At 32.3% G+C, this 13352-nt stretch overlaps 1 protein-coding gene across 3 annotated transcripts; it reads left to right on the top strand.

The window, feature by feature from the left end:
- The first annotated feature begins 375 nt into the window (after positions 1 to 375).
- On the top strand, positions 376 to 13352 carry LOC136977796 (arylsulfatase I-like). Of its 3 annotated transcripts, XM_067273367.1 has the most exons (7): positions 376 to 465; positions 4878 to 5012; positions 5074 to 5196; positions 5334 to 5460; positions 9930 to 10223; positions 10295 to 10743; positions 13201 to 13352. In XM_067273367.1, the coding sequence occupies exons 2-7, from the start codon at positions 4959 to 4961 to the stop codon at positions 13348 to 13350; spliced, it is 1197 nt and encodes a 398-aa protein (XP_067129468.1). In that variant the 5' UTR covers positions 376 to 465; positions 4878 to 4958; the 3' UTR covers positions 13351 to 13352. The 3 variants fall into 3 exon arrangements, with proteins under 3 accessions (XP_067129468.1, XP_067129469.1, XP_067129470.1); XM_067273368.1 differs by lacking the exon at positions 4878 to 5012 and having other exon boundaries at positions 385 to 465; XM_067273369.1 differs by lacking the exon at positions 376 to 465 and having other exon boundaries at positions 4886 to 5012; positions 5381 to 5460.

Raw genomic sequence — 13352 nt, 5'->3', positions numbered from 1 at the left:
TCGTATCATTTTAAGCTAAGAATTATATATATATATATATATACTGTATGTATGTAATATTATTATTTCCATTAATTTTGTTAGGGATGGAATGATGTAAGTTTTCACGGTTCCTTACAAATTCCCACTCCAAATATCGATATACTAGCGACAAATGGTATCATCTTAAATAATTACTATGTACAACCTCTCTGTACTCCTTCCAGAGCTGCTTTACTAAGTGGTAAACATCCAATACATTTAGGTGAGTTTACTTAGGCCTAAGGATGACAATTGTACCTAATAGTAGCCTATATAGAGATTCTATTTGTATACAAAATAGTTATCAATATATAAATATAAATTATTATAGGTCTCCAGAATTTTATATTAAAAGGTGCTCAACCTGCAGGATTACCATTAAACGTAAAAATTCTTCCTCAATATTTGAAAGAACTTGGTTATTCTACTCATGGCATTGGAAAGGTTTGTTTAAAATTTTTATTTAATCATATCTCTATCGTGACATATACGGATAAATCAATAATTATGTATTAGGACATATTATTAATGATTATGTATAGAATGTTTCAAAATGAAATTAAAATTTGAAACAAAGACAGAATATAAAATTCCCAAAACATTATCGGTAAGCCGTACAGGTACAGAAACTGCCGTTCAAGCATACGTGGACCAATCGTTTTTAAATTATTGCCGTTTTATCTTAGATGTATACTGTACACGAAACACATTTTAGTACAATAAAGTACGATACCTTCATTCTGTCTACCTATTACATTCATAATTATTTTTCTATAGAAAGTTGTAATATCTGGGACATTGCAACGTTGAGAACTGTAGTTGTGACACCAAGAATTATTTCATTATAAACAGTTTTCGTATCAGTGCTTTATATTATTTTTAAAGAAAAATATTTAGATTTTGAATAATTTGAAAACGATTGGTTTGTGCATGCTTGACGTCAATTTCTGTGTCTGTAAGGCTTACAAGTATGTTTTCGGGATATCTGTTTTTTTTTTTTTTTTCATTTCGTGTGCTTTATAAACAGTTCCATTAGTTCAATCATCTACAATAAATTTACGTGTGAAGGACTATAAGATGGAAAACGTTGTGTATAGATTCTTCAGTAGTGGAGAAATAAATGGAAAGATAAATTTGAAATTAATTCTTTAAAACCTGCTATTGAGAGACCTGCATAAGATAATAAAACTAGAATAATGAAAGAAAATTTCACCAAATTTTTTCAAAAGTCGAATATGTATCCATAAACGGCAAATATGTTCCTTCTACTTCCAGCTATAAGTAGGTAGTTTCGGGTCGGCACCGTTCCAGACTCGGAACTAATAGGAACCGTTCCATCCAAGTGTTGAGACAGTTCCAGTTGAAATTGTTAACGTGTTCTCTATTTTGTCCTTTTATAAATACGATTTTTCACGGAACAGTAAACTCTATCTGGATTTGAATTTCAACTAAATGAAAATGTTCCACGAGTTTTTAGGAATTATGAAATTAATTTTGAGTACTTTAAATTTACAAAGATATTTTTAAAATTTATACTTTTTTAGAGTTCGTAATAGTAGTATTTGATTTTATTAGTAGCTAGCAGATATGTCCGACATTTCCTGGCAGAAAAAGAAAGAAGGCTAAACATTAAAATAAAAATTGTATTAAAAGTTTGGATATTTTAAACAACTATTATTTTATATCGAATTATTTATCTCAATTATTTATCTCGAATGGCCAAGAAAGTCAAATAAGGTAAAGAGTGAGGTATTCAGATTTCATGGAAGTCTCTATTTTCTTTAGGGTCACAGAGAATAAATATAAAAAATTTGGGAGGGAAATTTCCAGTAGTATGGGACAGCGGCTAGTATGAGACAACGTTTTTTCTAACATTTGCTGCAAGTGGCAGAATCTGTGAAGACACCAGCATGTTGAGTAAATAAAGAAAGTTCAGATTTCGCCATATTTAGTCAATCAGCAGCGTTGTTAACACAGAATTTTTTTTTTTTTAAATAGTGTTTTGAGTGAACAAAGACATCTTCTGGTTGACACATTCTGAAAATGAGAATAAGTTTGTTTTTTTGTTTATTGTTGAAAATAACATTTATTGTTCTTTAACTTGTAGGCCGGAAATCTCCTTAAGCTTATAATATGGTAACCGATGTTTTGTTTCATGATGTTTCGGGTTGTATGAGACAGATATGTTGCAGTTTGTATGGGACAAAAATATTGCGATTTGTATGAGACAGAATTATTACGGAAGTGTTACGTATTATGTAATCTGAACCAATTGAGCTGCAAATTTTTTTTATAACATAGAAAAAGCTTAGGTGTATCAGAAACAGTTTAAGGTTAACAAGAATTATATTCTGACGGAATGTTTTTGTTTTACGAGACAATATGAGTAAACTACGGTAGAAAAAAAGAAAATAAAGAAGAAAAAGAAAGAATCTATGCAGCTAAGAGAAAACTGCTGGTTGGAAAATCGTCTAAATAAAGAGAGACAAAGAGAGAAAACAGTAAATATGACTAAATCAGTTCAAGAAAAGAGAGATCAGTCCAAGAGACTCACTGCATCATCTGTGGTGAAACGTTTGAAAAAGACTGGATTCAGTGTAAAATTTCTGAAGATTCGGCTCACGAAAATTGCGCCGATCTTGAAGGACACAATCTGTTTTATGAATGTGATGTTTGTATTACAAAAAAAAAGTAAACACAGAATGCACTTGTCATTAAATTTTCAGACTGATAATTTTTTAATTTTACTCATTTATACCACTTTTTTTAAAATTATGTATTCACTTAATTTTACGATTTGTAATTTATACTTTTATAAATTTATATTACATGTCACAATAATAACTCTGCCTAATAATAAAAAGTTGTTTGTGAAACCCAAATGTCCCATACAACCCTCCAAAGTTAAACTTAGTAAAAATCTAATGACTGTAAAAAGTGTAAAAAATGATTAATATTTTTATCTTAGAAAAATGAGTTTTAACTGGTGCTTTTATGAAGTTTTGTATGGAATGTAATCTGAACCAATTGAGCTGTAAAATTTTTTTTATAATATAGGAGAGGCTTAGGTGTCCCACACTACCCTACCTTCTCCTGCAGATCGGGCAAAGGGTTTAAGACTTAATAAGGAGGAATGAAACCTGTGAAACGTATCGACCAAAAAGCTAAGAACTGAGACAGAAACGAATTCTCTCAAAGATAGTGCTAATTCTCTGGTGTCAACCGTGGAATATCGTCTATCAGTTTCAGGAGAACGTCCCAGGGCGTTTCACTATTACCTGGGAGAATGTACTAAGGCAGCCCTTCCACTGTTGTGAAAGCTCTGTCTGGGTGGGTTCATCTTGAAACGAGATATGTCTATACTTGAATTTTTTTAAATCAATTGTAACAAGTCCGCCTGTTGACTGTGTTCTTGCTAAATGCCTTGTAGATGAGATCGCGAGCCTTTGTTGTTTTGTGACCACTCTTGAAGTGATAGAAAAACAGCACTTGAATGTGTTCTTTCGAAACTTTCATATTATTAGATATTGCTGATGCGTGTATGCTAATGAAATATGTGATGAAGTGATTCCAATTACTCTACCATTTACTCTATTTACCCACATCAAACGTTCTAGAACATTTTCCCAGTCGTTTCTAGAAAAAAAATTCTAAATACAGTACAGCATCGATTATCCGACCCTCCGATCAACCGACACATCGGTCGGTTAACCGACCGCATTCTAGTCGGCAAATTCAAATGTCCGCTGGTGATGTGGCGCTACAATATTTGGCTATGTCTAATACTATACTAATAACGTATTTTTTCATACTTTTTGATTATCCGTTTTTTCACTTATCCGACCAACCCCAGTCCCCAATTCAGTCGGATAATCGATGCTCTACTGTATCTAAATTTCATCTTGACAACCTGATATGGCAATAGGAGATATGTTTTATTGTATAGTTTTTAAACCTATATAATACATATATACTTGTATTATGTCGCATAATACAAATATATATGCATTTAAAATATTTATTTATATTTATTTATTATTATTAATACTTATTTACTAATACTGTATTTACTTTTATACATATTTAAAATACACATACATATACATATATACACAGTAGACCCCATATAATACGGTAGATACGTTCCGTGTTATAAGAATTCCGTTTTGTACGAGTCACTTAAATACATGAGCCATTCATAGCCCGGACGTGTGCAGTTTAAGGGCTACGGCTGTTTGAAAGGTTTTCTTCCATAAAATTAACCAATTCTAGACTAATTTGACTCAACATTTCCAAATCACGTATAATTTTTTTGGGAATAATCCATATAAACTATGCTATAAACAAAAATTGTAGGATTACTTACCGAGTGTGCACCGTTCGACGACGCCATTGCTTAAGCTCCTTTTCGTCGCGGAGCGGCTCATCGAACGGCGGGCGCGTGTTTTCTGATAAGTTATTTTTCTGCGAAAAAATTGCTGAACTTTGGAGACATCATTAATATAAATATAATTTTTATGGCCGTTGAATAATAAATGTTTTTTCAGTAGGTCCGCTGCTCGTTTAAACTCAACGGTTTGTGCAAAGTCCGCTATTGGTCCAGATTCGACCAATCCTGTCGCGACACGTTTGGTGATGACGTTTTACCGTGTTATACGAGTCTCTTTTAGCGTGTTATACGAACACGATCGCAATTTTTCTCCGTGTTATACGAATTCGTGTTATATGAACCCGTGTTATAGGAGGTCTACTGTATATATATATATATATATATTATTTATTATATTATTATATATTTATTTATTTATTTTTCTTAAAATATATTTAATTATTTAAATTATGGATAAATATTACAGTGGCATTTAGGATTTTTTAAAAAGGAATATTTACCGTTTAATAGAGGATTTGATTCTTTCTTCGGTTTTTGGGAAGCACACATGGACTACTATGATCATACTACTCTTGAAACTTACACAAATTCTACGTTAAAGGTAAGAATGAAGAGTAATTTTATCTCTACAAGCTTACATAATTTTATATTTTGTATTTTAGTATGCATGGGGAGATGCTCTAAGAGACGATATGAGAATAGTAAGTGAATTGAGAGGAAAATATGCAACTCATATCTTTACAGATCGAGCGATCGATATTATCAAAAGACATAACAAATCACAGGTCATTATTTTTATAATTTTGTACTAAAATATTTAATTTGAATTGTAGCTTTAATTTATGCATTGCCACGTAATGCATAAATTAAATAAAACGTAATGCATAAATCAATAAAACGTAACATATTTGTTTAATTTTAGCCACTATTTTTATATGTATCTTCTTCTGCTGTTCACAGTGCAAACAGATATGCACTTTTTCAAGCACCGTTTAATGAAGTTTTGAAGTTTCCACATATAAGGCATCCCGAAAGAAGAATATTTGCAGGTTTGATATTTAAATATTTATTTTGAGGTTGTAATTAAAAATTTCGAAATAAATTTAAATGAGAAGATACGATAAAGAAATTTCAAGACAAAGAAATAAACAGAGAAAATATATCTTAATATTTAAAAATTTTAAATAAGAATATACTATGAACGTAATTTCAATATGAATATTTCTCGTAGCATTCTCTCGAACACATTTCTCTTAAATAAAAAGGTAAATAAAAAACCAAAGGCAATTTTGAAATCACATGGTAATTGTAAGGTAAAAAAGCTGATGCAATGAGAGATGTTTGCATTGGATAATAGGTAGTTCAGCCGCGCACAATGCTGCGCTCTAACGTTAGTAATGCGACTGGCAGGAGTACGAAAACATGGACTCCCGCGGTGCGATTGTATCATCGACGAACAATGTGCCACTGTGAATGTCTTTTTGGGCACTGGAAGTGGAACCTGCGGAAATTCACCGTCGGATGGCGGCTTAGTAGAATATAAGCATCAGGATTCAATGAAAGGTTTATGAATGTCTATACAGATTCAAATCGAGAAGAACAAATGTAACCGACGAAAGCGGATGCGGTCACCCGTCAACTCGCACGCCAACTCATATCGAGAGGATACATGCCTTGATCAGAGAAGACCTACGACTGACACTTTCACAAATTGCTGCACTCTTGGCTATGAGCTATAGATTTGCATACGCCATAGTGCATAAAGACTTAATGTTCCATAAGATTTGCGCAAGACGGGTTTCCAAACAGCTTTTTCACGGGCATAGTCAACAGCGCATCGAGGTTGCGACCCAGTTCTTGAAACACTACAAAAATGCGAGTGTCTTGTAAAGAATTGTTACAGGTAACGTAACATGGATCCCCACTAAGAACTGGAGAATGAGAGAGAAAATTTGGTGTGGAAACATCTCTTCGCTAGCAAAGAAGAAATTCAAACGGGAGCCCTTCGCGAGAAAATCATGCTTATGCTCTTCTGGGGGCAGAGAGCTCTATTCTGTCCCATTTCCAGAAACTTGGGGAATAGTCAACAGTGTAAATTGTTGTGATTTGCTGTGAAACAGACTGAAACCCGTTATTCGCAACAAAGAAGATTGCTGTCCAAAACAATTTTACTGTGCCATGACAACACAGTAGCAGCAACAGTAGATACAGACAGTACTCCGGCTTGAGTTTAAACTATTTCTCACCCCAGTTACGGCCATATCTGGTGCTAGCCGATTATCACATATTCAGCCCAATTAAAGATTTGGACCTGTCTACAGTCGCAGGTTCACCACTGGTCACTAAGTAACGAAGGTGTTGTAGACCTAGCTTCGAGGACAGCCAACAACTTTCTTTTCGTCTGGCATTTAGAAGCTACTGAAGCGATACAATAAGTGTATCATACTGCGTACGTAGGAAAGTTATATGGTCATTTGTACACAATTATTGATATGAAAGGTGTTAAATACTATTACTTTTGACTCATCCTATGAGGATGAACGTTTCATTTAAATTTTTTATCAATCGTAAATATTTAAATAAATAATTAACCATAAACATTTTAAACTATACATTTCAATTATTAAGAATATTGATTAAGTGGGTTTAAAGTGGGACCAAACTAACTGTAAAATTTTAAAAGAAAAACAAATATAAATCAATCAAGCAGGTAGATTAAGTTAAGAAATATTATGGTCTACCAAAACCATATTTCTACAGTGCTTCTGTGACAACAGTTAGTGCAGTTTTAAATTGCTACTAAAACAGTGTAGTAGGGGAAAGTGGGGCAGGATGATGACGTCAAGGTTTGAAAAGTCATAAGATGGCAACCACTTTAATGAGAACAATAATTTTTTTATTCTCAGCAACTACAACATTTGGTAATATACCTGGTACAATACAAAATTTAATTTTTGGAAAACGTTTTTAAAAATAATAAAATTTAATATTTTAAAATTATATGTAAATGCGCCATCTTGCCCCACCCATGGGGTAAGATGGGGATGTTATTTTTATATACAAGAAAGACAAATTAAAATAGTTACACTGTCGTTTTCTTCAATATTGGCGCAAGAACAGTGCTCCCATTTATCACAACTGCTACATTTATTATTATTTTCCGAATAAACAAATATAAAAGTTTGAACTTACTCGTATTTACTTTACCAGACGATACTGTCACTTCGCGCATGCTCAATTTCGCTATTTTGTAAGCAGACGATATTTTTTTGTGGGAAAAAGTTTTATTTCGATTGTTATCTCACGTTTTATTTCTTGTTAAGATTGTATTTAAATTTAAAAAATGCTTTCATAAATAAAACGTAAAAACATAAATAATAAAGTAATACAGTATATACTGTATAAATTGATTACAGTTAGATATGATTTAAAAGTGGAATATTTCATTTTCTATAAAAAGATCATTTTTTAAATTATTATTTTATATATTCGAAAAGGTGATATAGAATTATCAATGACAACGAATTTAAAACTAGTTCACTGCACTGTTTGCAGTGCCTCTAGCCAGAAGCAGAATTCATGGCCAATCTTGGGAGCCATGAATTGGTGGGGGCAAGATGGGGTACCCCATCTGGCCCCCACCATCTTGCCCCAACGTGCACTTTTCATACAGACTGCAAACACGGGTCAACTTTATTTCAAAACTGAACAATTTTAGTCTTAAAGGTTACTTCGAATACCATAATATCTTCATCTAAATGGTAATGTAAAAGTTCACAATAATACTTATTTTGCAGAAACTTTGTAGCAGGCGTAAAATTAGATAAATTATTGCTGAAACGTGGAAAACTGTCTTACTTCCAAACAAAGAGAGCGATTCGGACGTTCTCTCGTCCTGTGATTCCTTTTGACGTTGACATTTAGTTTCCCAAATGACAGCTAAATGAAAGCACGTTAACCACGAATAAACAGACGTCCTCGTCTTACCTCATGGCCCCATCTTGCACCACTTTCTCCTACTCTAAAAAATTGCTTCCAAAACTTTTTAGGTTTGCTTCACGTCTGTAATACCTAAACAGGGACTAGTTTCTCATAGAAAGTTTTCTCATGAGGCATCCTCCTCGGCAGATCGTCCATGTATCGCATTGTCGTATACTAAGAAAACAAATTCTCATCATTATAGACAAGTCATGTTGAAAAGTGTTTATCGTAGTTGCGCTTCTTTCTTAAAATTCATTACAGACTTCCTTCAAAGTGTGAGCCCATTGAAAATAGCCAAGTCATTCAATAAAACAAACAGCAAGACAATGTTGCTGAAGCTACCATGGTTCTAAATTATAAAGAAATAAATTATTCTCCGAATTTAAATTACTGGATTGGCTTGACTCGCAAAAGTCCACATACCGTATATTTCCGCAGATAAGACGATAGTTGAATCATAAAAAAAGGCCCTCAAAATCCTGGGTCGTCTTATAGGACAGATACAAAAAAATTAGATTAAAATTTACATAAATTAAAACCATTATTAAAAAAGGACAAACCGTAATTATTTTCTAGTAGAGAGTAGGGCATGTCCACAAAATAGAATAACTCATACGACGTTTTTGTGAATAGTCAAGGTCATTACCCGAATGTCCGGATCAGTGCGAACGTTTGCAACAATAGCAAGGCAGAAAATAAAATTTGTTCATTCGAAAAATTATGAATAGGACATAATTCCGTATACGCTATACAGTATTATTATCCAGATGATGATCGCTGATCTGAACTAAATTCATAGGCCATTGATAGTTTGGGGGTCGTCTTATAGGACAGAGATATGCTAAAACTATAAAACTTTGACGAAAATCTATACATCGGCTAATCTGAAGGTCGTCTTATCTGAGGAAATAGACGGTAAGTTAGGACTAGTAGTGCAAACTTATGTAGGCTTGTGTATAAAACACATCTACTCGCAAAACCAGTCTTTTTAAAACGTTTTATTTAAATTTTATTTTGTTCATTTAAATATGCAGAAGAGAGTACTTGTAACGTTGTGTGAAATTTTGAGTTTGTTCGCTCATTTAAAGCTTAATAACGCCTGTGCTTTTCATCGAAAATATCTGAAATTATTCAGGGAAATTTGTGTATTAGGGAGATTCATGCTATTAAATTTTGGTGATTAAAGGTAAAGGGAGTGGAGAGATAGAGGAGTGGTATGTCATGTCTCGAGTATGTCGGACTTAATGATCAATCTTTTCTGCTTTAATAGCATTTTAAAATATTAATAACATTTGATTATATTTACATCTACTTATAATAATTTCAGTTATAAATCTTAATTCAAATTATTATAAACACATGTCAATATAATTAAATGTTATTAACATTTTAAAATGCTTTTAAAGCAGAAAAATTAATTAAAATTAATAATTATTTACATATACTAATTTAATGAAAGTATTTGCTGTGTATTAAAATAAAATTTTAAATAATTTATAATTAAAAAAGTTTTGCAATTTGTAATTTTTATTTTCAGCAATGGTTTCGGAACTCGATACGTCGATTGGAAAGATATTTCGAACATTAGATAAAATGAAGATGCTAGATAATACTATCTTTATTATTTCCACGGATAATGGCGGGGAAGTGGCTGGTTTAAGAGGCGGAGTTGGTTCAAATTGGCCATTAAGAGGAAATAAACAAACTCTATGGGAAGGAGGAGTAAAAGGAGTAGGAGTTGTTTGGAGCGAATTGTTAAAATATCAATCGAGGATCGAGAATAACTTGATACACATTTCTGACTGGTTGCCAACTCTTTATCACGCCGCAGGTGATGTTAATTTACATTAATATTTTATCATAAAATTTATTTGAAATCTAAATTTTATTTTGTTAAATTAGGAGGAAATGTCACTACTCTGGGTAGCATTTATGGAATCGATCAATGGGACACATTATCGACAGGAGTCCGTTCACCTCGCGAAGAAATTCTTCATAATATTGATCCAATTGATGGTGCTTCGGCTCTTCGGTTTAGGAATTATAAACTTATTAACGGTTCAAATTTGAAAGGGAATTATAACGGATGGTATGGTCCAAATGGAAGAGAAAGCAATTTTCTTTCGTTTTATTACGAAAATTTACTTCGGTCTTCATATTCTTGGGAAACGCTTAACAGAAAAGGCTACTTTGAAAATGCTGAGCACAATATTCTTCGAAAAGTAGAATTGAATTGTTTTCGAAATTCTAAGAAAAATGTCAGCAACTGCGATCCCAATGTATCTCCTTGCTTGTTTGATGTAAAGACTGATCCTTGCGAACTTGAAAACATTGCTATGCTTCATCCAGAGGTGAGATAATATATTGTTATTTTCAGATTTATTAGAAACATATACCAGTTTACATTACCACTTTAAAAACCAGTAAAAATAATATGACAAAACTTATTTATTCATTTATTTATTGTATAAGCGTTTATTACAGTTATTGAATTAGATAATATAAAAATTCAACTTAAATTTTAAATGCATATTTTCTTTCATCAATATAATTTTAATATATTTCCAAAAGTGCAATTACAAAGACTATGCTTTAAAATAATTGAGAAAGAATCTTAAGAAAAGTCGTCGAGCGTACAGTTTACTATGAAATACACAGTAAAATCATGGAACATTGTTGTATATTACATGATAATAAATGAGAAAAGTATTTTTTAATTAAAAGTCCATTTCTGAGACTATACTATTCATTATTTTTAAACAATATTAAATATGACTAGTATTAGGAGGGTAATGTTAACATCAATACAGCACCGAATTCTATAGTTACATGACACATGTTTCTGAAAACCAGTGTAAACAATACTGTCCGAATTGAATAATGGAAGATTAGTACCATACTTTAAAAACCAGTAAAAATAATATGACAAAACAATTCACATACGGTAATTGAGGGTGAAATGATGGGAAACAAATTCTGGAAGCTGTGATTGTAAAGATAAATTTTAATTAAAAAACTGACGAACTGATGCTTTCTTATCATACCAAACAACATAATAATGTGGAAAAAGAATAGTATTTTCCGAAAAACAGAGTCGAAAAACGAAATATAATTTTCTGCTAATTCACCATCTCACTCTTTGAAGTGGTCATTAGTTGGTGAACAGTATATTGATAACCTTCTACCAGAGCGTAATCAGTTATTTTTAACCGATTACAAGTTGTACTCATTATTCAAGCTTCTAAAATATTATTTACAAGAAACAAAAGTCGTCCGCTAATCTTATCTTTAGGTTTTCCAGGCTACAGTGAACATAAGTTTGGATAAAACCTTCTGCAAGTCAGAAACGGAAACATTTGGTTTTTTGACTTATTTTTTACAGAAATTGCGCGTAAACACTGCGAGGCGTTACTTTTTAGTTTACACAGTAAATTAAACCACTTTAGTTTATACAGTAAATATAACCCGGTTCACCATCTCACTCTCATTTACCCTATTAGGACATGTTTAAACAAAATATTTCAATTTTATTTTAAAAAATCGGAGAAGGAACAATTATAACTTATTTATCAGCAAGATTTAATAAATTTGTTGTACGCAACTATTTGCAGAGCCGTAATTAGCCATTCCTGTGCCCTGTGCAAGAATTTGAATTTAGGCCCCTTAATTTATTTGGTTTGGGAAAATAATAATATTTATTTTAATTGAACTTTTCTGGCTTTCATTTCAGCAAATTCATTAATTATATCAATTTAGCAATTAAAAAAAAATCCCCGGGCAGATTTACTTTTGTTACAAAATGTTACCTTTACAGATTTCTAGCTCTGCACACTAGAAAAATCTAAAAATACGGTTTTGTATATCGTAATAATATTAGTCGTTGCCAGAGAGCGCTATAGAGAAAAATTTGTAAATTTGAAAACTAAACATAAATTTAAATTTCTCAAAAAATAGATAAAAAAGATTTCAAAAGTCGCTACTTTTGGCTGATTTGTCTGCGGTTGCCGCAACGTCACTACGTCCCTCTAAAAGTCGCCACGGTTGGGAACACTGGTGAGCAGACATTTAGGGTCTAACTAAGGGAAAATGTAATCGCCAAATCGTGCTGTAGAAAGGCGGAAAAATTTAAAATTTAAAAATATAATTGTCAACAGCAGTTTGGGCCCCCTTTCCAAGTGGGCCCTGTGCGGGTGCACCTGTTGCACCTACCTAGTTACGGCTCTGACTATTTGATTTCAATTATATTTTTTATACGACTTTTTCAATTAAAATCAAAATACCTCTAGCTTTTAACACCAAATGACATTCGAAAAGTACTGCATTTCGTATTGAAAGAAATAAGAAGAAACGCAATCATTTGGCTTATTTAGTTACAGAAACGCGACACATGGGTGATCTGCCGAGGGAATGCCTCCCTGAAGAACTTTAGAGGGAAACTGACCCTTATTTAGGTGTTACAAACATAAAGAAACCCGGAAAACTCCACGTGTCCAACCCATTGGCGAGGTGCAACCCACGACTAACTATCAGTGTTCAGTGTTAGCTGGTCACGACGATATATAAATTAAAATTACAAATTCTTTAATTACATAAAAATAAATTTTTATATTATAATTTTATTCGACTTATTCCTCTTCCTTTGGCGAATAAGACTATGAACAAACGATATAAAATTGATTTTAAGTTAATTTTCTATTTAATTAATAATTTTATTTATTCGTTTAGTTTGACAAAAATTTTCTTAAAATAAAAATGAATGTCCTCTAAATCACAGTTTAAATAAAAATTATATGAATTTATATTTTCAGGTTGTGATTGCAATGCAGAAACGTTTGGAAGAATTCAAATCAAGTGCAATTCCTCCTGTTGATAGTACTTTCAATCCACTTGCCGATCCTGCTCTTCATCAATTTGCTTGGACAAACTGGGCAGATTCTTTAAATGATCATTTATCTTGAAA

This window comes from Centruroides vittatus, unplaced genomic scaffold (genome assembly GCF_030686945.1).
Source record: "Centruroides vittatus isolate TY-2023 unplaced genomic scaffold, ASM3068694v2 contig_474, whole genome shotgun sequence".
In the NCBI taxonomy this organism is placed as follows: Eukaryota; Metazoa; Arthropoda; class Arachnida; order Scorpiones; family Buthidae; genus Centruroides; species Centruroides vittatus.
Note: the sequence above shows the minus strand (reverse complement) of the source record. Positions and strands in the feature narration are given on the sequence as shown.

Excerpts from the sequence above, each read along its gene's own strand:
- LOC136977796 (XM_067273367.1), top strand. The coding sequence starts at position 4,959 with ATGGACTACTATGATCATACTACTCTTGAAACTTACACAAATTCTACG. Across the intron at positions 10,224-10,294 it reads AACTCTTTATCACGCCGCAG|GAGGAAATGTCACTACTCTG; the intron begins GTGATGTTAATT and ends TTGTTAAATTAG. Across the intron at positions 10,744-13,200 it reads TTGCTATGCTTCATCCAGAG|GTTGTGATTGCAATGCAGAA; the intron begins GTGAGATAATAT and ends TTATATTTTCAG.